Raw genomic sequence first — 26,869 nt, forward strand, 5'->3', positions numbered from 1 at the left:
GGTCAACAATGAATAAATGGGACCTCATGAGGCTGAGAAGCTTCTATAAGGCAGGAGACACTGTAAACAGAACAAAACGACAACCTACAGACTGGGAAAAGATCTTCACCAACCCTACATCTGACAAAGGTCTAATATCCAAAATATGTAAAGAACTCAAGAAATTAAATGCCACCAAACCAAATAACCCAATTAAGAAATAAGTTTCAGAGCTAAACAGAGAATTCTCAACAGAGGAATATCGAATGGTTGACAAACACTTATATGTTCAACGTCATTAGTCATCAGAGAAATGCAAATCAAAATGACTCTGGGATTCCATTACATGCATAAGAATAGCTAAGAAAAAAAACTCAACAGCACTTGCTGGCGAGGATGTGGAGAAAGAGGAACATGTCTCCATTGCTGGTGGGAGTGCAAAGTTGGAAAACCATTTTGAAAATCAATCTGATGCTTTCCTCAGAAAACTGTGGCTAGGGCTACCTTAAGACCCAGTTATTCCACTCTTTGGAATATACCACACAACAAGATTTGCTCAATTATGTTCATAGCAGCCTTATTCATAATAGCCAGAATCAGGAAACAACCTAGACATCCCTCGGCTAAAGAAACTGTGGTACATTTACACTATGGAATACTACTCAGCTATTAAAAACAAGGAATCTTGAAATCTGCAGGCAAATTGATGGAATTAGAAAGGATCATCCTGAGTGAGTTAACGCAGACCCAGAAAGATACACATGGTATACAGTCACTTATAATTGGACACTAGTCCATCATGGATGTCCTCTGAAAGTCTTCACTCAGCGGGGGATTGGGACAGGTGCTGGGACTTGCTACTGGGACTCCAGGTGAGAGAGGTATGGGAGACTGGGGAAATAGAAGGATCCAGAGGGTCGTGGAACCCTACAAGAAGACCATCAAGGCTAGTGGATCTGGATCCAGGGGGCCTACACAAACTACTGTACCAACCAAGGACAAGGCATGCAGTAAACCTAGACCCCATATTCAGATCTAACTAATGGACAGCACATTCTCCACACTTGTGGGGAGCGGGGACTGACTCTGACATGAACTCTGGTGCCTCCTATTTTACCACTTCTCCTTGGTGAGGAGGCCTGGGGGAACTCACGAGGAAGGGGAAGCAGGCTATCTGAATGAGACCTGATAGGCTGTGATCATATGGTGGGGGAGGAGGTCCCCTTCTGTCATAGGTCTAGGAGAGGGGAATAGGGTGAAAGAGGGAGGGAGGGGGGAAACAGGAAAATACAAGTGAGGGGATAGCAACTGGGATATAATCTGAATGAATTATTTAAATTAAAAAAAGATTAGAATAGGAAAAAAAAAAGGAAAAACAAAACCAAATCCTGAGGTTTTCCTTACCAGTATCTGAAAAGTCTAACTGTAACTTTCAAGTATTTGTCAAGCCTTTCCCTTTCCCTATTATGCCAATGATTATTAAATATCTTAAGTAACATACTTAACAGTACCCTAAGTCTACATACCATAAAAATTTTGAGTATTATTTGTTTGGATATTTTCTTATACCTTAGGATCTGTCAAAACAACCAGGCTCCACCCCAGAATTCTATTTAGTTAAGTCTGCTTTGGGGTTGAAAAATTTGTATTTTGGTCACTTTCCAGGAAATGGTGTTTCTGTGCAGCTGGGGCTCATTCTCAGAGGACTACTACTTTATCTTACAGCACTTTGGCCTCTGCAACACATTTTTCCTTTGTTCCATTTAAAGCCTTTGCTCAAATAAATTTATATATTGGAATTAAAGACTTTAAAAAGACAGTTCAACAGATTCCTAGCAAATATGTATCAAATTTAATATATAAGTGTTAAATGACAAACCAAACCAAACAAAAAAACTATAACCACTAAACCACATTATTGAATAGTTTCTTTCTACTCACAATCAGTTTTGGAAATAACAGTTTCTCTTAATCTTGTTTATTACAATTCTAAACAAAACTTTGAAAGGTGAATAGGAGTGAAAATTTACTGAGCTGCATATCTTGAGGAATACCGATATAGTGATTTAATAACCAGCTACTTTAACATTAAACAAACACTACTATATGCATACCAATCTGATTTAAAGCTGTATTTTACACTTAACTTAAAGACCCATATGGCCTTTAATTACAGTCTCCTGGCCTGCTGTCAGTTCTAGCATTTGGTACATATTATCTTACTTTCCATGGCTCAGATTTTTATAAACAGTTATTTTTAATGTCTATTTTAAATTTGAACCATTGTAAACTTTAAATCTTACGAAAGGCATTGAAGCTTAAAGGTTGCAAAAATATAATATTTCTCCCCAAAAGCCCTTCCTTCTTGTCACATAGCTGATTTAATCTAAAACTAGGTATAGCTTATTTTATAGCTAGCTGTGAAAATTAGATTGAATTCTCAGATGAGTAGAATTTATACATCCACAGCTTTAAAAAGACTGTTCAAAAAAAAAAAAAAAAAAGAAAAGAAAAGAAAGACTGTTCATCAAATCATTTCCAGGTTAAGTGTGATCAAAGGGATGCTATATTCACCTAAGTAGGAAGTCAGAAGCAATTTGAGAAGTCACTGGTACTCATAGGGCCCCATCAGTATTACTACACATTAAAACTTACCCTATATCTACTGGATCAAATTCTTGGGATGGGGCTTAATAATAATCTTAGTAGTCATATGGTCTTACTAGAACAGCAAGTTTCACAGACAAGGGTAAATCCTTGCTAATGGCTGTGATATTACTAGAGTTAGTAGCCACTGGCAGCAATGTTTTTTAAAAAGTCTATTACATGAATCTAACACAAATGAACTTTTAAGAACTACTGCCCTAAAGGATACCAATAGATCAAACAGACTACTATTATCAAGCTTACTCAAGTCACCACAACAATGTTGCCATCCTAATAGAGAGTTAAAATAAAAGACTAAAGACTACTTATAACCAAGATGGCATCATTTTAAACCCTAGTTCCATACTTAGTAGTTGGTGGATCTGGGCAAGTTATTACATCTCACCAAGTCCATTTCCTTATTTATCTGAATATACTTAACATAATATATATCTATATATCTATATATGTATCTCCTTATAAGACACAGCTTCAAAAACACAGGTTATGTAAGTAAAATACCTTAACCAAGGATTGTGGCACTCATCTGAAATCCCTGCCTTTGGAGTGCAAAAGTGGTTTGGGCTACATGGCAAGCCTGCGGACAGGACTGTCTGGGTCACCTAGGATCCTATCTCAAACGAAGCCCATAAAAATTTACAGGACAAAAATTCCTTTCTTTGTAATAGAAAGAATACCACTGGACGTGAAAAAACGAGCTACTGACTACGGAAGCACCATGCTTAATTATGTTCCGTGCCTCAATTGTACCACAGCATATTCTTTAAGGAACCATACATCAACTGCCACAAAGCACTCATCACTCACTTTGTTTCCACTTAGTCCTCATGCTATTTTTCTTAGCTAAAAGTTTATGCTTTAAGGTAAATAGTGTTTGCTGCTGCTTGCTATAATCTCTTGCCTCAAATGTCCAGGAACAATATATATATATATATATATATATATATATATAGTCATCCACAAAGGCTAAGCAATGAACTTGAACTAAGTAATTTAAGCTGTTTTGATCCTTGCTGAAATTCACTGTTTATACTACAGAACCAAGACAGAAAAAGCATTTTTCTAATACCTGAAAAGATTCCCTGTTTTTACGCTGCCGCCTCCTTTCTCTCAACAAAGTCTTCTGTTTTTCTTCCTCTTCTTCCTTTTCTAAAGCCCGGATGTGTTCCTCAAAGCATATTAATGCATCTTCCTTATCCATGTCTAAGTATTTTTCAATAAAAACAGTAAAAATAAATTTAAAATATTAACAAAGAAAGTGGTTTAATTATTTGCATTAAGCATACAAATTTCAAATTCAGTGTTCAAAAATAATGTGTTGGATTCAAACACAATTTTATAATGACACAAGTTATGACATGAGTTTTGAGGAAGACTTCAAGTATTACAGGGAATAAATGGAAAAGCACATGCACATGGCAATATGAGCTGGCTGTCAGAGGCATGTCATACTTAACTTACCAAAAGGTTTTTGTACTTTAATTTTTTTAGTTTGAGAGTTCTGTTGTACTTTGATAATATTCACCACTCTCCCCAACTCTTCACAAATCTATCCCCTACTCATCCACATAACTTGGCTTTTCCCAGTTCTGAATCTCACTCATTTTAAACCCATCAAGACCAATCTGTTGTGCCCAAATATTCTTGAACATAAGGTCTTCCACTGGAATATGGTCTATTTATTAGAAGCTACACTCATCCATTGCTTATAGCTCTATAGTTAAGAGTGGGATTTCGTGGTCATCTCCCATCTACACAGTGGGATGTGGCTTGCCTAAGTACCCTGCATGGTGTCTCAGTCACTGTGATACATAAGGGCAGCTGCCTTGCTGTGTTCAGGAGACACAAGTGATCTACTAATAGTTGCCTTATTACATATATCAAGAATCATCTGTTAAGGGTAATTTAGAGCTCTCCTGATGTATATTTTTTCCTAAGTCTAAACTTAAAATTCAATTAGAAGGAATCCATTTGAAAGGACAAATCATTGTGAATTACCAACTGAGTAAAAAGCCAGAATAATTCTTCTGATTTCATACAAAATTTGACAATAACTCTATGTGACTAGAGGGTCACTGTTTTTCGTATGTAGCTATTATTCTTACTCTGTAACTCTTCATCCTCTGCAAACGTTGGGTTATCCATCAGATACTGTTGGGCTTCAGACCAAGTAGTGGAGTATGTGACGTTAGCCATGTTGTCAAGTATGTTTTTTAAGGCTTCCCAATTTCTCTTTCGTAACTGCTTTGCTTGTTCCTACAACAAACATTGAATAGACCTTTTTACATTCAAACAAGGTTATCTGAATTACACTCACTTAATTCCTTAACATTCTGATAAATTTCAAATGTTATGTATATGCCTTTAGCATCAACATCTTTTATTTTGTTACCTGTTGTTTGTGGTAGATGTATGTAGACCTTACCTTCAGTTTTCTTCTCTTTGAAGTCAAAATCCAAAAATTGTATTTGTTTTTGTATCTCAATCCATAAACTTACCAGTATGCAGTACAGACACAATTTACAATGAGGGTTACTGTGTACAGTCACAGCATGTAAATACCAAAGTCTTCAATGACATTCAACTATGTTTAAATTTTTAGGAATACCTGCACTATCATCTACATAGCCTTTTAGAGCAGAGCAAAACAATTTAACAGTGATAAATATTTAGATAAATCAGTACCCACTATGTCTGATGAAGAGGGGAAAAAGATCATAAGTTAATCATTTTATCTTTTAATATAACTTCCAAGGAATAGATATGAAGACCAACATACACTATACAAATTAAACAAAGAAACTGTTATAACTTTTACTCATTTAAAATAGAATGAAAACTATTCATAATGTTGAAATACTGATAATGTAAAAGGCACCTTTTCTTTCTTTGAAAGGAAGAACAGAACGTCTTCGTAGATTTCCAGGCGATCGCGCTCTGATATTGCATTCCATACTTCCATCTCCCCACACATCTGCTCAGCTTTCCTGGTGATGATGAGAGCAGAGGCTCCTTGCTTATTAATGCAGGCACACGTTCCTTGCTTATTAATGCAGGCACACGTTCCTTGCTTATTAATGCAGGTACACGTTTAGACAACCAACGAACACCTTCCCACTGCTAAGTTCACACATACCCTGCTCAGGAGAACTTCATGACAGCCAACAGAACAGTAACAGAAGAGCAAAAGCTTCTACTCTCTCTTAAAATAATTCGCATTAAGGCATCTTCTTCAAACTTTAAAACAGATAACAGTTAATGTGGTATGTTTACTCCCTAAATAACAGTGAAGTGAGCCTACAGGTAAAACTACTTAATGGGTTTTTTGGGTGTATTATAAAACTGCAACATCCTTCCCCATTTACACAGCTGTTTTCATTACCACCTGCTCTGGATGAGTTAGCAGGAAGTACTGACAGAAACAACAGGGGAAACATGTCTATATCATTAAAAACCTTACTTGTATCTGGTTGTCGAAGTCATTTTCTCGTGATTTTCAAGAAAACGCTGAAAGGATTCCTTAGCTTCTTTGTATTTTGATCTTGCTTCCTCTTTTTCTTCTTTCTCTGTCTGGACTTTATAGGCATTAAAGGCCTGCTTCTTCTCACTCAGCTTTGCTAATGCACTAAATAAATCAATAAAATAAGAATAAATATAATGGCTAGACAATTGAATGTTAGTGCTTTGTAAAAATATTTGATGCATATATTAATAAAACTGTAATTTATTGAAGATATAAAATGATTCTAAACAGCAATTTCTAGTCTTAAAATTACTCTACTTTCATTTGTCACAAGATGCTCAAATTGAAGGAAAAGCCTTTTGGATTTTTGGAGATAGTATACATAAAATACTTCTACTTATGCTAACTATACAGCTAGAAAAAGCTGTTTATAAAGCTATACTGTTTTAAATGCTCTGAGATTAATGTAAAAGGCAAAATTATAAATTTCTGGTTACCTGTACCGAGGATCATTAATGATCATTTTCATAGCTTGCTCCCATGAAGCATTGGAGGGGACCCGCTGAAAATAATTTAAAGAAAAAATTAAAATCTCACACAAGAATAGAAAGAATGGAATCACAGAAAAGCAAATATAACACTCAATGTAATCATCAAGTACCTCCCTTTGCAGAATTTTTTAAAGTCTACAATTGTTTCTAATGAACAAATTTTATGATATGTACTTATTGATTTAAAAAGGAAATTCACAGTGAAATTAAAACAGCATCTGTTTTGCATCAGAACATCAAGTAAAAGGTAAGCAATGATTTAAGCTTTAAAAAAAGATCTTACATATCAAGGCAAAAATATGCTCATGAAGTCAATACCTCGAGTTTTACAAAAGCAGTCTTCAATTAAAACACAATAAATTTAATTTGTTTTCAGTTACAACAGTTCAAGTGAATTAGTATTTTAAATAAAGGCACCCAAATAAACATTTATTAGGAAATTATTACATGTTACTTAAAAATCTATAATACCTTTTCTTTCAATAATTCCTTAAATGCTTGCTTTGCCTCCTCCTTTGTATTCCAAGTATATGTTTTTTTTGCTGGTTGGCTCTCTTCCTCTTCTTTTTTAGGAGTAAAACTAGAGAGAGAGAAATTTAACATGCTATTCATAATTTCAGTAACTATTTTCTGCTGAGAAAAATCTCCGTATCATTTAGCTGTTTGATGCAGACCCCTAAAAATACAAATGTCTGAAGACAAGGACATAAAGTTACAGAAATCTGCATGTCAGGTACTAGACCTTATATAAAGGCCAAAGTTTAACATAGAAGTGTACTAAGTACACTTGTATCATTAATCTACATGTTAAAAAATGGTTTATTATATTTATTTGGATGTTTCACATTTAATCCCTAATATTTTTTTATGTGTGCACATAAGAACTAAAAAGAACGTAGATAACAATCTAAGTGATCTATTTGCAAAATCCAGTTTAGTTATTGTCCTGAACATAGGATTAATAGACGACAGCAATGCTGATTTACCCACATGTTGCTTTTAGATAATAATATACTATGGCGCAAGCGCCAAGTCACTTTACAACCCAGAAGACACCAAATAACATATTTTTTGGATGCTGTAAAAAAGACTGCTCAATACTGATTATAGAAAGAATGTAATAAAGAATTACCAAGTATTTGTTTGGGTTCCCACATTAAAAAAAATTTAGCTCAACATAAAAATGATGGAAAGGGCACTGCAATAGATACTGACATGAGAATGTAATATATATAAGTATATCTTTTTTAAGTGTCCTTACATAGAACTTAATTTGACTTACTAAAAAATTATGGCTTCTGAATACTGGAATGCTGTAAGAAAGAAACCTCATTAAAATTATGAAAAATAAATTACTCTTGGCCTTCTGCATTCATATAAATGAAGGCAACAGAATAAAAATAATATAAAACATATCTGTGATGAACAGATATTTCTCATTCATGAAGTAATTTGACTGTGTAACATATACTGAATGATGTACTAAAACAGAATTATATGAGGATATGCACAAATCACATGTACTTATCATACCAAGTGACATGAAGTATTTTGAGAATCTCAGTATTTTAGTATTCAAAATGTTCAAGCATAAAATGCAGAAGGATGATATCTCACAAGCTTATGTCATAATATGTCAGCACCTGACATGAAGGACCTTTTTGGATGCAGAATATGTCTCTGATGTATATATATGCGTGTGTAGAGATGTGCGCAAGTATACACCAACACAAAATGGTTACACACACACAGATACACACAGACACACATACTTAAATATATGCATAGCTAATGTCAGAAGAGCAAAAGAAAATGTCATCTTTACTCGTCTCCAAATATGCCTTCTCATTTCTTTTTAGATATCTCAGTATTACAACATTATACAGCTATTTATGGAATTAACATTCAAGAAGAGAAGGAACACTTATAGTAAGGAGTAAAGATGGATGCAGCATGACCAAACATTAACTGGATAATAGTGTTTGGTCAGATTAGTCATCCATTTATCTTTTTGTATATCTTAGATCATATGGTAGAAAAAAGTTATTAAGTTTTGCAGTTATAAGTGACTTCCCTTTTTTGATTCCTCTATAAAGTACCTTCTCTTATCTGAGGCATTTTTCAATAAAGCTATTAATATTTTCAATTTATTTACAATTAGCTAAAAACCAAACACCACCAATATCCAAAAAAAAAAAAGAATGAAAACAAGTTTAATTCTACTCTATTTGGCAGTTTCTCACCTTCCAAAATTTAGCTGTATATTCAACAATAATCTACAGTGCTTCTTGGCAGTGCTGTGCTAGCACATAAAACAAAGAAGGAAAAACAAACAAACCCCTTCCAAAATATTAACAGATCAGGGAATGATACCAAGCCTTTATTTAAAATACTGAAAGTTCATAAACTGCTGATTTTTTTCCTTTTTGCCTTGATTTTCATTTCATATATTACATTGATAGATGTACTCCTTTAAATTTGTGCCTTATTCTACACTCAGTGCTCCTCAAGGTAAGATTACACCTTTGATAAGATTACTTTCAACAGTATGGTAGAATGACACCTCTCAATTCACATTTTTAAAACTTATTAACTATAAAAAAATCAAGTTCCCTCCCCCCTTTTATTTTGGTTTTTTGAGACAGGGTGTCTCTGTGTAGTCTTGGCTATCTTTGACTCACTTTGTAGACCAGGCTGGCCTTGAACCCACAGATCCACCTGCCTCAGCCTCCCCAGTGCTGGGATTACAGCCCTGTGCCCCAGCACCCAGCTCAAAACAGAGGTTTTTTAACTTAAACAGTTAATGGCCATTGACTACATTAACAAGTTCTTATATTTTAAGCCAGGCATTGATTTAAGAAGTCTGAGCTATTAAACTTACTCGGTTACAGTTTCTTGTTTAGATGGCTCCTCTCCAGCATTACTGGATATATCACCACTTAGATCTTGAATAGCTGTGGTATTAGCAAGCTGTGCTTGGTCCTCAGTTGATACAGTTACTGTATTTTCATTATCTACAGCAGCAGCAACAATAGAAGTAACCTCAGGTTCAGGAGCAACTGGAACACTTCCCACACTACTAGTAGGTGTGGTTGAACTATTGGCATTAGCAGCTGCTGCAGCAGCTGCAGCAGCAGCAACAACAGCAGCTGCTGCTTCTGCAGCAGCCATGGTGCTCATAGTGGTAGGAATTTCTGTTGTAGGAACTGGGGCTGTTGATGTTGCTGTACATTCTTCTTGCTTGCTATACATTAAAAAGGGGGGTGGGGAGGGAGAGACAGCACACTAGTCATTTCAATACTATAACAGTAAAACTAAATAAAGGCAATTATAAAATCGTAACACTAAAGGAATAATCAAAGGGCTAAATAAAACCATTGATAGTAAACTAGAAAGCCACCCCCCCCAAAAAAAATCACATAAGACTGTATTAATTTTATGTTTGTTTTAGAGAGTATCTACCCATACTGCCTAGGCTAGGCTCAGATTCATAAGGCTCAGGCAATACTGTATCCTTCACTGTGTTACCACTTCCAGCTTCTACCATTATTTGCCTTCAGCAAACCTGCACAATAACATGTAATAGCATGGATATAAACGCTTGTATCTCCTAACATCCAATTACTTCAATAAAGCCTCAGTGTTACTTTGCATAACAGATTCTTATAAGAACTCTAAAATCTACATTTAAACCATTAAAGGGAAACTTTGTAGGCTGGGGTATATAGCTCAGTATTTGATTATTAACATATGCAAAGTACTGGGTCTATTCATCAAGACCAAAAACCACAAAAACAAAATTTAGTGTAATGAAGAAAATATAGTTATTCCACTCAATCCCCAAGGAAGAAACTTAATTCAAGAACAATGCATTCCATATTAAAGTACCTGCTTGTCTAGCAAGGCTTAAGCGTGAGTAAATATACTTCCTTTTTAATCGTCCTGACGTAAAAATCTTCCAAAGATATCAAAACATTAGCCTAATTCTGTTAAGTAGCATTCATTTTTTTAAAAAATATTTTTTATTTAATTTTAATTTATGTGTGTTGGTGTGAGAATGACAGATCTTGGAGTTACAGACAGGGGTGAGCTGCCATGTGGGTGCTGGGAATTGAACCCGGGTCCTTTGGAAGAGCAGGCAGTGCTCTTAACCGCTGAGCCATCTCTCCAGCCCTCATTTATTTTTTTAAATAAGAACACCTAAAATAAGAATGCCATAGAAACAAAGTTGTAAACCATACTCATTGTCAAAATGGCTTACCTGCTTTCTTCAGCTTTGATCATGGCTATTAAAGAAAACAGAAAAGTTACCAACAAGTTTTTAAATATAACCACTGAACACAAACTCTAAAAGGAGATGAAAATATTACAATTTCATAGGATTTAATTTACCATCTGAAAAGCAATTTAAAACTCACTTTAAAGAGCAAGTGTTTGGCTTAGTTTCAAAGGCTCGATACAACAACAAAAAAATTTACAACAGCGATTATGATTGTTGAGCAATCTTTTACAAGGCTGATGTTTCCAAAGGCTACTAGCCTTGTAAGCACTCTCTGGAAACATTAATAATTTAGGAATACAATAGTATTGTCTCCAGGGATGAGATTACATTTTAAAAGATACTAAATGTAAATTGGTACCGAACTCATGAAATTCCAGCACATTCTTTCATACTGGTACTGACAAGCAGATAAGCAGCTATGCAAACCAACAATTTGTAGTCATATCAGAAATGAGCTTGATACTCTGGTAAGTAAGCAATTTGCGCTTCTGTTGATAACATTATTTTAGGCTCACGCTCAGACAATTTAGATAGCTTTAGAAATTTAAGCAGTCAACATGTTTGCATTCTAGGCTCAGGAAAATTTAAAATTTGATGCTAAGATCTGTATCTTTAATTTTGTATCACTAGAGAATGAAGTGCTCCATGTCAGTGATGATAAAAGTGTAAGTCTATGAACATATTTTAAAACTGATCACCCATTGAAGGAAAATATTTCTGAAAAATCTATTTTAAGATTAAAAAAACAAAACAAAACAAAAGCAAAATAAGAGGTAACCATAAATAATCTGATCTAAAGTTGTAAATTAAAAGCTAAGTAAATGAATCTAATATAGCAGCATCATGTTTAAAATTGTTTACTGCCAGATGCTGTTTCTTATTATTAGCTCTGCTACTTCCTATCGTCTTTTACTTACCTAATCTAGAACAGATATAAAAGATTATATTTTATTTTAAGGAGAATAAAGTAACTCAATTTTTATTCACATCACAAAGTTTGCTATTTTAATGCCTGAGTATTGTTAGATAAAAATCTTTCCTAAATTTTCAATGGTACTGAGTAGCTGACAGTGTAGAAAGCTTTCCTTCTATAAATAAAACATTTAACATAACTTTCAGATAAAAAACACATTAATACTATTTTTATGATACTAAAACAAAATCAGTATTAAGTGTAATCTGATAATGTATGGATAGAACTGATTCAAGATCATCTACTACCTACTATTATTAAGTTTAGTCACATGTCCCATGTATGCACGAACATTCTGAGCAATACCTGAAAGTTTGTATGTGAAGTTGTACAACATTCATGTTTATTTAAAATACTAAAGTACCACTTTAAAATCTATAAGCTCATTTATAATATAACTCTTAAATAAAAGCAATTTTGTGAATTAATGTCTTTCACTGCAGATTTTTCCATTCATGGTTAGTGAAGATTAGTGACATACTCTAAATGTTAAATGTAACAGAGAATGAATTATCAAAGCAGCTCACCATGCAGGTTTGATTTTGTAATAAGACCTCCAGCAACAATGGTATTCTGGTATCCTAGTTTCAATGGAATCAAATCAAATAAAAGTCTATTTAAAATCTATAGAACTGAGATCTAGAGCAATAAGAAAATAAAGAGCCCATAAAACTGTTACATCATTTAAAATGTGCACAAAATTTAATTAAAAAGAGTAAGGCCTTAGTTTGAATAATCCTATTCAGGGAGGACTGTTTCCAGTTGGCTGGCATATATGCAACAACTTTTCAGTAGAACTGTTTTCCCATCTTACCTTCAAGATCTTCAAGTTCCTTAGGTTTGGCCCAGCGGGACTCTTTTGTTTGAGAATTATAGTAGTAAGGCTTCCCAGAATCAGATTTGTACTCTTTCCATGGGCATTTAGACAACAGTTGCTAAAGAAGAGAAAAACTTTCAGCAAATAGTAACACACTCACTATCACTGATCATTCACATAGTTTTCACCAGAGAGTGTATATCTGTGAACTCTACTGTGGCATGGTTTAAGTTGTTAATTATTGAATATGTTGTTTACCTGAAATTCAATGTGTGTGCTTTTCCACTACATTTCACCACAGGTAAAAACTGCCATCCATAATTACTGAATGGAGTGTTCACATATTAATACAAATAAGACAAATAGAAAACTTGGGGGAAAAGTGAAATCTGACACATCTATTCTAATGTTTTAGTTTCAAAGACAATAATTTGTTAGAACCCTAAGTGGATTATGTATGTGAGGAATCTTAGGAAATAATGAAGGTATGACAAAACCAGTATATAAAGCTAATGCATACGAGAGCAATTTGAAGTGCCATTAAATCGAAGTATCTCTCTGTGTGAGTGCACATATACGAAAAAGAAATAAATACTACCTATCAACCTTCCTTTTTTCAAACACTGTTCACATTAGACAGCTTGGGGAAAGGTGCATTTATTTCCTGTCTTAAGTTCTTTGGTTAAGATAAGTAAAAATGGAATACCATTGGATAACTAAAACATTCTTCAGGGGAAGAAAAAAAATCACCTCTTTCTGAGCCTGACTATAAAACATATGCAATACTGCTTCTTTAATTTACTGCTTCAATCTTTTGTTTGTTTTGTTTTTTGAGAGAGGGTTTCTCTGTGTAGCCTTGGCTGTCCTAGACTCTGCCCCCGAGAATGATGGCATTACAAGTGCGCGCCACCACGTCTGGCTTAGTGCTTCAATCTTAATTTTATCGTATTTATCTATTTTGAATGGTGAAATATATTAATACAAAATAAACACCAGTTTAGAGAAAATATTCTACTCTAGGAAAGTATTTCATGGGTTATTTAATTTAATTACATCAAACCCCATGGTTAACTGGAACTGCTCATATGTCTTTTAAAATCACACAGGTCATGCTATATCAAGGAAAATTGCTTTCCCCTTCAATTTATTCTTTAAGACACCTCTGAGCATAGGAAAACAGTAAGCAACGTCTGTCCATATAGGAAAACAAATGTTATAGTTCTTGCTGGTAACTGTAACTTCACTAGCCCACTCCACCCAATGTCTTTATTTACTCGTCTGAGATACACAGGAACTGCTCTTTGAAGCTTAACATAGCATCCTAGGGACTGTATATACTCAAGCTACTTAACAGTTCTAATTCCTAGTCTTCAAACACTTACCTCAGCAGGTGTTTTAAGATCATCTGGCTTTTCCCAGGTAGACTGTTTTGTTTCAGTATTATAATAGTAAGTCCTTCCATCAGGCGATTTATGTTCTGTCCACATTGATTTCTAAAGGAAAAAAAAATTATTGACATGTAAACTATACAACAGTGAATATCCATGAGTTACAAGGTAGCAAGCATACGAATGCCAAATTTAAGTATAAAATGACTATATTTTATTTAAGAGTTCAAATCACCTAAAGTAATTTGTCAATGGATGTAGAAAAGGAACTGGAAAACAGAACATTTAAAAATAGCTCAAAGGTAGACTGGATCAATTAAGATTTTAGGACTGTCTCAGAAAAACAGTAACATTTTACCTTATGCACAAAATAATCCTCCACCAATATAAATCTACTCCACTGGAAAATTATATAAACTAAATAAGAATAAAATATAGGTATATAAATCATGTATTTATCTAGTCTTATTTTTAAAAAGAACTTAAAAAGTTCTACATTGTTCCTCTATAAAGACACAGTTCAAAAAACTGAAAAATAAAATAAAATAAAATAAAATAAAAATGGTTTATTGCAAAAACCACCAGCAAGATGAAATGGGGTGGTGGTTGGGCTGAGGTGGTAGTGGTGACACACTGAATCCAAATACTTCAAACAAAAAGAAATGAGATTTTCATGTGAAACTATAAGTAAATCTACTCCTAATCAAGGAACCAACAAACTTGAAAGTGAAGCCTCACCACGATACTTTAATGTTGGTTACTTACAAGTTGGTCTTTTCTTGGCATCAGCTTTTCATATAGTCACAAATTTAACCATGGTATATGAGAAGGGTTACAAAGATGACCTACACTCTACTTTCCAAATGTAAGATTACTCTATATAACACTAAGTAGAAGAACAATTGGTACCAACTGCTTACTCAACACTTAAGATTTTATTTTAAACTTATTGACAAAGTTATTATGACTGAATTTTATCATGCATCACTTGTGTGCTTGCATAAAGGGAAACTAAGTAGTGAAAATATTCCCTCAATTTCCTTAAAACAAGGCTACTTTTTTCCCAGAAAACTAGAATATTTTTGTACCTTTCTGCCAACTGTAACTTTTCACAGGAATATAGTTCCTATGACTAAGTGTTTACATATACCTTGTTGATTATAGCAATATCGTACTTAACAAAATGAAAGTAATTTGGTTAATAATTCAATTAAATGAATTATATCACAGTCCGTATTACATTATTAGTGTGCAGTCACTGAAGAAAAATTAAAGTTGAAACAAATCCCATGTTAAGCTACAAAAACAAAAACAACAACAACAAAACAAAGACGTATCTAACATAGCACTTTACAGAACCTAGACCAAAACAAACAAGAAAATATTAGGTACAGATGTAAATAAGCACTCATGCTTGTGTATTATATAACTTCTGGGACTCCATTTACACATGGGACACAGTTACAGTATGCCAGTCATATGCTTGTGCAATTCTTTCCAACTTTGAGTCTTAGCATTCAGATGGTGCTCTTAAATACCGAGCCATTTCTCCAGCCCCTATTTTTACTTTTTAGAGCAATCTTCAGGGTGATTTCCACACAGCTATCTTCATTTACACGGTCCTCAACAGTCAATAAGGTTCTCATTACATACCCTTGTTGTTTTTAAGCAAACTCCCAAACTTTCAATTTTTACCAATAAGCTTGAGGAACCAGATGCACGGGTGAAAGCCATCTAGACTAGAGAGGCAGAGAAAGCACCCAGCTGACTATTCAACTGACATTCCATTTGGAAAAAAGGGCCTTTTCCTTCTCCATGATGTCTTAAAAATCCTTCAAATTGAATGTACCTTTCTACTTCCTGTGCATTTCTCTATCCATCCTCTGGACTTCCTCCAGCACTCTTATGGTGTTTTCCTATGTTCACTTCCTGTCAGTTGGTTGTTTGCTTGCCTCCTGACTTACCTAGGGTTACCTTTATTTAATCCTGTTTACAGAAATCTCTTAAGTGTGCTAGGACTGAGCCATACCACAACCATCTGTTTACAATAAACAGAAAGTTCTTGGATTAAGGGTGTGTGCTAGGGCTGACCCACACAAACTAGGAACAGATTTTTCCTGTACACAATTTCTGGGTTCACAGTGTGATCAAATATCCAGGAACATACCCTCTCCAATCCTAGTTGTCCCTTATTAATGATAGTCATTCTGACTGGATATGGTATGAATTTTTGTACTTTTCCCACTAAGCCTGTAAAATACGACATCGGAATTTTGTAAGGCATTACATCGTATCTTTAATTTTGAAAGCTACTTCTATGGTATTTTACATTTATTGACTTAGAAATGTTGAACCAACTTTGCCTTTCAGAGATGAAGCTTCCTTGTTTCTAAGTTATAAATTATTACTTGTCTTTTATTTTTTACTATTGAAATGTTGGGGGAAATGCAAATCCAAACGATTTTGATTGAGTTCAAAATATTGGTAAACCAACAGAGAAAACTCAAAATACCAACTATTCATTTGGCCTTGGAACTGCAACAAAGAAATATACAATACAGTTGTGATTTGAGAGCCTTGAAGACCAGGAGCTAGAGGACTGGCCATCCAGAGCTGTTAACAATCAAATGAGAGCAATAATCAAAGCTCATTATTTTAAAACTTAACAAGTGACTGAAGAATTCAGCATAGGCCATTAGCAGTAAGTAGGTGCTGCTGCTGCATGAACTAACAAAAAACAATAAACCCCTTCTGAACCTTCATTTCCTCTTACTCTATGTAACAACAACAGATTATGATGTGCTGACAAATGGCTTTTGAATCCCACTGCATCTGAGATGTTCAGCAAACTGCTGAGTTGCACTAAAAAAAACTCACATGCCTGCAGCCAGCAGATGAACAGAAAGGGTTCAATTCTTCCCTCAAAATGCTTAACCACACATGATATAACCAACACTTCAAAATTGAATGAATTACCAAGTTCATTATTTAATATCTTATCTTTTGTCAACTTAACCACTTCTTCAAATACTCTGCAACTTTTTGCAGGGAATACATTTCTATAACCAAGGAGATGAAGAAAATACATTCCGAGAATTGCTGAAACTGGAAGGAAATCATTAAAAGAAAAAACAAACTAAAAATGTTGTCAAGGTTGTATGGGAAATGGAAACCCTCACATACTGTTGTTGGGAATATAAATCAGTACAACCACTTCAGAAACATGAGGGTCTTCAAGAAACTAAACTAGGATTTGTTATATGATTTCACAGTTACTTCTGGAAGCAATCAAGAAAGACTTGCACATCTACATTAAACAAGACAGACAAGTTATACAATTACTCTATACAATTCCTATAATGAAGAACTTATATAAATGTGTTTATAAAACTAAGTCATAAGCAAAGTTATTTTGTCTGCAAGAAACTGAAACTGGAGACCATAATTTAAATAGAAATTATGTCCCATCTACAAAAATATCACAAACTCTCTCGTATGTGAAACCTAGATTTATAAAGTAGAAAAAAGGACTTACTTGAGAAGAGGGAAGGGACCAAGGGGATAAATATATTCAAAGTTAATTATACAAATATGAAAATGTTGTAGAAACCCATTATTTTGTATACATGTGTCAATGCAAATAAAAATAGTAATTGAAGTAGAATTTTTTCTTTTTCTTTTCATTTTTTGGGACAGGGCTTCTCTCTATAGACTCACAGAAATCTGGCCTCTGCCTCCCAAGGGCTGGGATTACAAGTGTGCACTGCTGCCACGACCTGGCTTAAGAAGAAATTTCTAATTAAATTATCTGTTTACTGTAAGACGAAGAGTTAAAGTACTAACTAGTATATAAGAGAAATACTCTAACAACTATAAAGTTTTCTTCATAAGATAAAGCAAGTTGTTAAGTAGTTACTAATATTTGCTATATGAATGTGTACTAATACATTCATGAAAACAAATTATGCAACTTTTAAACACCATGGCACTTTAGAAAGGAAGAAACCTCCATGCCTTGCTTCTACACTAATGACAGAGATTTGAAATTAGGTTCTCATGTTTGTAGAGTAAGCACTTTTCCCAATAAGCCATCTTTCCAGCTCCAAAAACCTGTTTTTCTTCCCCCGCCCTCACTCCAATCCTTATCTTTTCATTAACTCATACACAACTCCTTATCTTTTGGTTTGTTGAAGCAGTAAGCCAGACAGCACATGCCACAGTGATGTCTATCAAAGTGACTGACCATGAAATCTCCAGCACCGTTTTCATCAGGACAATCTCAACCAAGGCAACTAATTGTACATTTTCACCCCTCTCACAGTACCCAGCACAGCAAACAACCTTTCTCTTATGCTCATTCTTCCTGGGAGCAGTGTAAGACTTCTTCCTTTTCTCTGCACCATCACCAAGTCTCTACACAGGATGGAGGGTGGACTCCTTGTGAATGCTGTAGTCAGACAAAGTATGGAGTCTTCCACTGCTTACCAGCAAAGAGCAGCCTTTGCTGACCCAGAGGATTTCCCTCCTTATCCTGGATCTTAGTTTTGACGTTTTCTACAGCAGCTGAGGGTTCAACCTCAAGGGTGATACTCTTCCCCATAGGGGTCTTTATGAAAATCTGCATCTGGGCAGAGATTCTATCACTATAGCGATTGAAAAGCCAAAACTCTGTTAAGAAGGCACCGTATCTCATAATAGATAGTTATGAACCAGCATGTGGTTGCTGGGAATTGTACTCAGGACCTTTGGGAGAGCAACCAGCGTTCTTTACCTCTGAGCCATATCTCCAATCCCAAATTATTTTTTAAAGAGAAGTCTCAACATTTGGCATGGAAAACTAAGAATTGGTTTAGCAAGTAATAAAAGGATCAATGCAGCATGTTGATGAAACATAATAAGTAAAAACAGAGGTTTTAAACAGTACTTACTGCACCAGATGCTGCACCTAAAAAACAAAGTATTTACAGCGGTAAGTAATGAGTTGTCCCATATGACCTGTCTGTTTGCTTCCTAGTCCACAAATAAAACATCTAAGCATAAAACTTTTTCAGAACTTGAGCTTCCAATCTCCAAAATTAACTGTCAGATGCCAAATAAGAAACATTCATCTTGTTTTCTGACTATTCCAGGTGTCAATCTCACCTAAATTCCTTTCTTTGTTATATAAACTGCGATAGTTCAACAATGCCTCTATTCTCAAACCCTTGCCAAACTCAGTTACTTTGATCCTATGCATGTACTATTGTGTAACACATGAGATACCACATACTCCTGCTTAAAATTTAAATTCCAACTAATTAAAAAAAAAGTGGTTCCTCAATTGTACTACTCACATTTCAAATCCCAAGTTACATGTGGCTAGTAGTAACTGTATTAGATAGTAAGTATAGGACACAGACATGCACACACATGTGTATCCCTTTATGATGTAAAGGATTTTCTGGTGCTAGTGACAAAGCTCATGCAAATAATATCTAAGTTTAGAAACTAGTCAACTTAAAATAAGTAAAAACAGAAGCCCAAGAAGTGCAAATACTTTATATCTAGCAAGTAGAGCTATTGCCCTTTTCCATGTTCCCTAAGTAGAAATACTGCATTGTGCAAGTATGCTCTGAGCTCTGATTATATTGACAAGACTGTTAAGCAATGAAATTCCGATCTAATGTTCTAATATATAAATTCTAAGTATTTAATAATAATTACAAAATTTATAAAATTATGAGTAGCAAACACTATTCCACATAATAAGTTTTACTTAAGGATTCAATTATAAATGTTTTCTATTATCAGATATTGAGAAAATATTAAGAACCAATCATAAAGATGAGTTTTTAAAACCTAATTTTTATGTGCATGAGTGGTTTGACAGCATGTATGTATGTGTAGCCCATGCATGCCTGGTGCCGAGAAGGACAGAAGAAGGCATCAGATCCCCTGGAACTGGAAGTACAAGTGGCTGTTAACCAAGTGAGAGTGGGGAGTGGACGCCAGGTCCTCTGAGGAAACACCTAAGTGCTCTTAGCCCTAGGCTCCACCTTCATTGTTAGACTTATTATACTATGGCTGTAACTTTGCAAATGAAGTCCACCATACCTGCTGCTACATCCATACTATTTACTCCAGGCTGAAAGAAGAGAAAATAAATTACTAACATTCAAATCATTCACACTACATTTTATACACGCAATGTACATCAGTTTCATGGGTAATCTGTAAGCCACTAACTCTAGTGGTTTTAACTCTCAGGCTTGCTATACATTTCAAGAACCAACAGAGGTGGAGGGTAACTTAATCACTTGAAGACATTGCCCGGCTATCAACTGTATGCAGAACTACAACCTTTCCCTCTCAATTTTGGAGTCTACAAAGCTCAAAAAAAAATTTTTTTTTAATTAATTAAGCAATAAAACTTACCAATACTAATATACTAGAAATAAGGCCTCATAGACCTCAGAATATCTTTGTAATGAAGTGTATGCAAATGTTAATAGTTTGACTAAAACACTAAAAACTACTTTAAATAAGTATGTCACACCTGTTCATTAAAACCAATGGGCTCTGGGCTGGAGAGATGGCTAAGTGGTTTAAGAGAGCCGCCTACTCTCCCAAAAGTCCTGAGTTCAATTCCCAGCAACCACATGGTGGCTCACAACCATCTGTAATGTGATCTGATGTCCTCTTCTGGCCTGCAGGTGTACATGCAGTCAGAGCACTGTATATATAGTAAGTAAACAAACAAACAAACACACAATAAACAACAACAAAACAAACAAACAAAAAACAACCAATGGGCTCTCAGGAAATAAACACGCTTTATCTAATATCATAATTATTTATATATCACCAAATCACTACCTAAGTGTGACAATAAGTCTTTATTCAAGAACATTCTGAGTTAATTTGTGAGAGCTGAAGTTTCAATAAAATGGGGGGTTTTAAAATCAAGTCTTCTCATTTTAAATTGAATATCAATTTTTAATAGCACCTAATAATTAAAATGTCACCTTTGAAAATATTACAAGACTACTAACATGGCTTTCCCTCACAAATTGTTTAAGTGACTTGTTTATTACAGAATTAATTTAATCACTGAACATGTATATATGTTGCAATGTGACGCGCCATTATAATTTCCATGTTATACTCTAATTTTGGGGTGGCCTATAAAGTACATGCACACTATTATTCATATATGAAAGTAATCAAAACCCAGAAAAATAATAATTTTCATAAGATTACTAACCGGTAAGGCCGGTTGCATGGAAGCCTGAGACATATGAGACATCATCATTCCTGACATTACTGAAGACATCATTCCAGGCATCTAAAATAAAAGTTAAAAAACAGTTACCATGGAAGATCCAAATACTGTACAGGACTGTAAGTGTCACACAGCTTAAACTATGCTACTGTATCGTATGCTTAGTAAGTGCTTGTTGAATGAATGAAGTATTCTATAACAATCCTGTTCCAAGACTTACACCGTAATTCATATGTACGGTAAAAAATATTATAATTAATTTAGAAGAACAGATTGTTGTATTATTCTAACTCTAACTTAAAACTACTCATTTCCTTTTAGTTTTCATTGAATATTGTTTCTTCTTTCTTTGGAACAAGAGACTGTAAGACAAAAAAACCTTAGTATTTTCTTAATCTGTACTGAATAAATTTTACAGTAGTCCAAACCTTTTCAAAAGCTTTGATCAAAGGTGCTTAAAATCTAAACACTGACTTAAAATGTACATAAATAAAAGCCATTTAATCATAAGTATAGAAAAGTACATAAATACCTGGATATACTTGTTTGAGAACTTATTTTAGTCTACTAACAGCTGCAATTAAAATCTGAGTAAGTACTAAGCATGAATAAAAATTATCAAAATTTACTTTCTAAAGGATTTGATCAAACATTCATCTGTTATATAAAATAAATACAGCTCCATATTAGAATTTTGACTTTAACATATTAAGAATATCAAAAGAATCTATGAAACTTGTACAGTAACAAAAATTGCAATAATCACAGGTACCAGGACAAGGAAACTGGTTATTCAAGTTTCAAAATAAATGAACAAGTTACAAAACATGAACAGAAAAATATAAGCACGTTGATTGATCACTAGGAAATATAAAATTAGGTAAGACTAGCTATGTTCAGCTTGATTACTTGTGAAAACTGAGAATGAAGTGGGCTGGAGTACCTGCAGAGCGGCATGGGGTGAACAGATTTAAAAATGCTAAAAATCATTGAAACTACTGGGCAGAGATTACAGTTAGAAGACTGTGATAGAGTCCTTGGGACACACGACCTATAAGAAGTACAAGACTTGAAAACAAGCATGGACGCCTCCAAAACGTAACTAAGATTAAAAAAATAACATACACGTTAAGGAAAAAAAAAAAAGACAAGCAAGGAATAATTATGCTTGTTTCCAAAATTATCTATCCTTCAACTGTGTTTTAGGGAACAACAGTAAATCAAACAAGTAACTTGCCATGAGAAAGCTAGGAGCACAGTGGGAAAGTCTAAAATGGCCTATGAAACAAATAAAAAATTGGTATTGCATTCCAAACTAGAATCCTAAGATCATTTCAAAAGTAGAAGTTTAAAAACCTAAAAGAAAAACAGTAATTTCTCTTAAGGGGGAGAAAAAGTACTTTAAAAAATTCTCTGGTGCCTCACCTTTGACCATGTCCCCTGGAGGGGGAGCCCTGGTGGCACTCAGAGGAAGGACACCAGGCTACCAAGAAGAGACTGGAGACCCTATGAGCATATACAGGGGGAGGTAATCCCCCCCAGGAACAGTCATAGGGGAGGGGAGTAAGGGGAAAATGGGAGGGAGGGAAGAATGGGAGGATACAAGGGATGGGATAACCACTGAGATGTAACAAGAATAAATTATTTAAAGAAAATAAATTATAAAAAAAAGAAAAAATTTCTCAAATTTTAAAACACTTCAAAATTGTTCACTGGTGTGGAAATCAGTTATGGTTAGAAAGTGAGATGTGATAGAAAATACAAAGCCACAGTCTTCTACAGCATTTCCCTACGTCCTGGCAGATCCAGCTTAACTTCACATGCTTTACCTGACAAACTCAACTGTAAATGTTAAAACTTTTATATAACTAAATAGTCTAAAAGTGAAACTAATGGTATGAATACGAAACTAAAGAAAGATCTATTTTCCTGAGCCCCCATTATCTACTTAGGAAATGTTACCAATCATTCCTATTATTCTAAATACAAAACATAGAAGCACGTTTGACATTTTTGAAAGCAATGGATTTAGTTATACTAGTTACTTGGCAGCACCCCCAATTTGGGACTAATGAATATATTCCTTTTGCTGTTTAATATCAGTGTTAATGAAAGTGAATCCAGGGTATAAACTTAAAGTGGATTGTGTTTTAAATCCTCAGGAGTGTTTAGTCTTCTTTTCCCCAAACAAAAACTGGGGTAGCCAAGTTTCTTTATTGTCTTTGGCACGGTATGTTAAAATTTTCTTGCTTCACATAGAGTGTATAGCCAGCTCTAATTGTAAAGTCTTTTAGATTCCTATTTGCCACCCCCCTCCATTGTTAATAAACCTTTAAGTTAAAAGAAAAATGACCTGCTTAAAAAGGAAATATTCTTAGCTTAATTGCTACGATAATGTCACAACAATTTCATAAACTTATTATTTTCTAAGCACAAAAGGCCATTCACATTATCTTAATGTGACCTACACTATAAAATCAAAACAGTCACTTTTTACAAATTTCCATTTCTATTTCTTTGGCCAATATATAAAGTACTGTAATAACTACAACTTTCAGTTATTAAGACCAGAGACAGAGTGTTTGAGTTAAAGTAAACACTGAGGAGTAACAGACAGAGTGCTCTTAACTGCTCAGTCATCTGTCCAGCCCTGCAGTAGGGGGAGTTTAAGGCCAGCTATTAAGATATTAAAGCTAGGTATGGTGGGTGACACTCTTAATAAATCTTTGTTACTACACTACTGGCTGAAGAAGAATAACCAAAAGCTCAAGATCAGCAACAAGATCTTGACTAGATATAAAAATAGGACGGCAGATGTACGATCAACACTAGAGCACTTGTCTAGTGCGTGCATGAGGCCTTGCACTCAGTGTGGAGTACTGGAGGGAGTGAAGAAACACAAATTTGAGAATAATCAACAAGTAAAAATGAGTGCCCATCACACAACCTATTCTATTGCTCTTAGCTCCTAGAAAGTTTGTCTTATTTAGCACTTTATGTACTTTTAAAATAAAAATAGTAATAAAACAGCATTAGCGTTACGGAAGTTGGACAAAGGGCTGGAGAGATAGCTCAGCAGTTAAGAGCACTGACCAATCTTCTAGAACTCTGGTTCCAGTCCCAGTACCTACATGGAGCCTCACAATCATCTGTAACTCCAGCCATAGGGGATGTGATACCCCATCTCAAAATAGCAAGAGTAAATTACAAACGAAACAGACTATAAAGTAAAGTCAACATATTTTTCATTAAATGTTTCTATAAAAGGTAAATAATTTTTTATAATTTCTTAACATGTAGGAAACATGTATTAAGACAACTCCTAGTTTTTAAAAGTAGTTCATTAAATACAACCTACAGAATTTAGAAATTATAAGTCAATAAAGTAGTCCCTTCCACCTTTTATCACACCTGGATTCGTATCCCAGCTTCAGTAGCCTACGGTCAGTGTGGGTATGAAAATATTACACGAAAGCGTTAAAAGCAAATTCACAAGTTTTTAACTTATGGGTTTGTGTGTGTGTGTGTGTGTGTGTACATACCACAACTGTAGTCCCCTCCAACCAGTCTTGCTTATTAGATCTACCTCTGAGGTATTGCAATGTATGTGTGCACAAGCTCACGTAATCTTCATTTTACTTAATAATGGCTCCAAACTTTAAGTATAGTAGTGATATAAAGGAAGTATCAGGGAACAAAATTTCCAAGGATAAACTCTAGCATTAAAAGGTAACACAGCAGGGCATTTGGGGAGAAAAGCAAACATGTACTTATGGTTTGGTTTTAGAAATCCACAGGAAATCCTAGAAAACTTTGTAGGTACCCTTCATGCTCTGAGGCAGTTAATTCAATTGACTACACAATTTTACACATTTTTTTTTTCCTGAGACAGGATTTCTGTGTAGCCTTGGCTGTCCTGAACTCACTTTGTAGTCCAAGGTGGCCTCAAACTCAGAGATCTGCCTGCCTCTGCCTCCCAAGGGCTGAGATTAAAGGCGTATGCCACCACCACCTGGCTTTATTTTGTAATTTTATATAGAGAGGCAGCCTAGCAAGGCTATAAAGTCAGACTAGCAGAATTCCTACCCTAGCTTGACTATTTAAAGAGTTTTGGAATCTTGAGATGCTATGACACTGACCTCTCTGGACCTCAATTTCCCATCAACAGTAAAGAGTATTACCTGACAAGACTTATTGTAGGATATCGAATGCAATAAAAAATGCAAGGCAATTATAAGAGTGCTCACTAAAACTACTAGATAAGACAGCTCACAGTATTCACAGTTTTAGTACCACTCAATGGATAAGAAAAATCTCAAAACGTTTATCTCATGTAAAATGGAGACATATTTATATAATCTATGCATACCCCTGGTAAATTTTAAATCATATCTAGGCTTCTTATACTACCATATAAATATTATATGCTACCTCGTTATCATATTGCAAAAATGCCTAAACACATACAGTATAGACCCAAATCTTTCTCTAAATATTTTTTACTTATCCATGACTGAATCTATGTGTAGTACCTGAAAACAAGAAAGACTAACCAATAATACTTTATTAGTTGTTTTGTTCTGTTTGTTTTTCTGAGACAGGGTTGCTCTGTGTAACAGCACTGGCTGTCCTAGTCTCACTTTGTAGACCAGTTTGGCCCAGAATTCACAAAGGTTTGCCTGCCTCTGCCTCCCAAGTGCTAGGATTACAGCCATGTAGCATCCTGCCTGGCAAATTATTACTTTCAACAGAAATCAATACATGTAAGAAGAAGTCAATCTCAGATTAAGGATCGCATTTAATGCTGGCTCTACAATGTTAGTATACAATTCATTTAACTCTCTAGACCATCCAATTACTAAATATAACCTCCACAAATAGAGTCAACTCCGTTTTCAGACATGAGGATTAAATTCAATAAGGTATATGAATTTCTCAAAGCTTATACAAAAGCAAAGATAGAGAATTATAATCTTTCACAACAGATTATGCAATATAAATTTAGAAGTATAGTACAATGAAAATGAGTACGAGTATTTTTTTTAAATTCAAGAAAGATCTAAATTCAAATAGAGAAATAGAAAATAGTGGTTCTTAAGTTTTATAGAATTAAGGACTTTAAATTTTATTCTCTAAATGTCATCTAAAGCCATCTTTGGGACACAAGACCACTATTAATTCCTCTTTCGTGTTCTTCAAGCTAGATTCAATATTACATCCATCTATATCTTTTTTTTTTAAGTACTAAAAGGTAACATTAAATATGGCATGCTTCACCTAACAGCAGACACATTCACTGATTAAATAGTGTATACATACAGAAACTCAGATGATAAAAGTCAGTCAGTCACTGGATACAGCCTTATCGTTTACCAAGAGGCCTAATGAACACAAGATGTATGAGGCTACTGCCATGTAACATGAATTATTTTATTACAATGACTTTGTTTTTGTAAGTACATTCTAAACCAATAAAAGGATAGAATAG

At 34.5% G+C, this 26,869-nt stretch overlaps 1 protein-coding gene across 9 annotated transcripts in view; it reads right to left on the reverse strand.

Annotated features, from left to right (window-relative positions):
- The window catches only part of PRPF40A (pre-mRNA processing factor 40 homolog A), a gene marked incomplete at its 5' end in the record, with an annotated part of 48,630 nt that overhangs the window by 13,855 nt on the left and 7,906 nt on the right, over window positions 1-26,869 (reverse strand). For 4 of the 9 annotated variants that reach the window (XM_084797400.1, XM_084797399.1, XM_084797396.1 and 1 more), the window contains 14 exons: window positions 3,716-3,849; window positions 4,752-4,902; window positions 5,525-5,633; window positions 6,107-6,271; window positions 6,607-6,671; window positions 7,132-7,240; window positions 9,542-9,904; window positions 10,922-10,946; window positions 12,443-12,496; window positions 12,730-12,850; window positions 14,115-14,225; window positions 19,049-19,065; window positions 20,214-20,244; window positions 21,364-21,444. In XM_084797400.1, the coding sequence (XP_084653526.1) occupies window positions 3,716-3,849; window positions 4,752-4,902; window positions 5,525-5,633; window positions 6,107-6,271; window positions 6,607-6,671; window positions 7,132-7,240; window positions 9,542-9,904; window positions 10,922-10,946; window positions 12,443-12,496; window positions 12,730-12,850; window positions 14,115-14,225; window positions 19,049-19,065; window positions 20,214-20,244; window positions 21,364-21,444 (1,536 nt within the window). The remainder of the gene's footprint in view (window positions 1-3,715; window positions 3,850-4,751; window positions 4,903-5,524; window positions 5,634-6,106; window positions 6,272-6,606; window positions 6,672-7,131; window positions 7,241-9,541; window positions 9,905-10,921; window positions 10,947-12,442; window positions 12,497-12,729; window positions 12,851-14,114; window positions 14,226-19,048; window positions 19,066-20,213; window positions 20,245-21,363; window positions 21,445-26,869) is intronic. The other 5 variants (XM_084797402.1, XM_084797401.1, XM_084797398.1 and 2 more) reach the window with 2 other exon arrangements.

The sequence above is a fragment of the Acomys minous genome (assembly GCF_964271855.1).
Source record: "Acomys minous genome assembly, chromosome: 10".
In the NCBI taxonomy this organism is placed as follows: Eukaryota; Metazoa; Chordata; class Mammalia; order Rodentia; family Muridae; genus Acomys; species Acomys minous.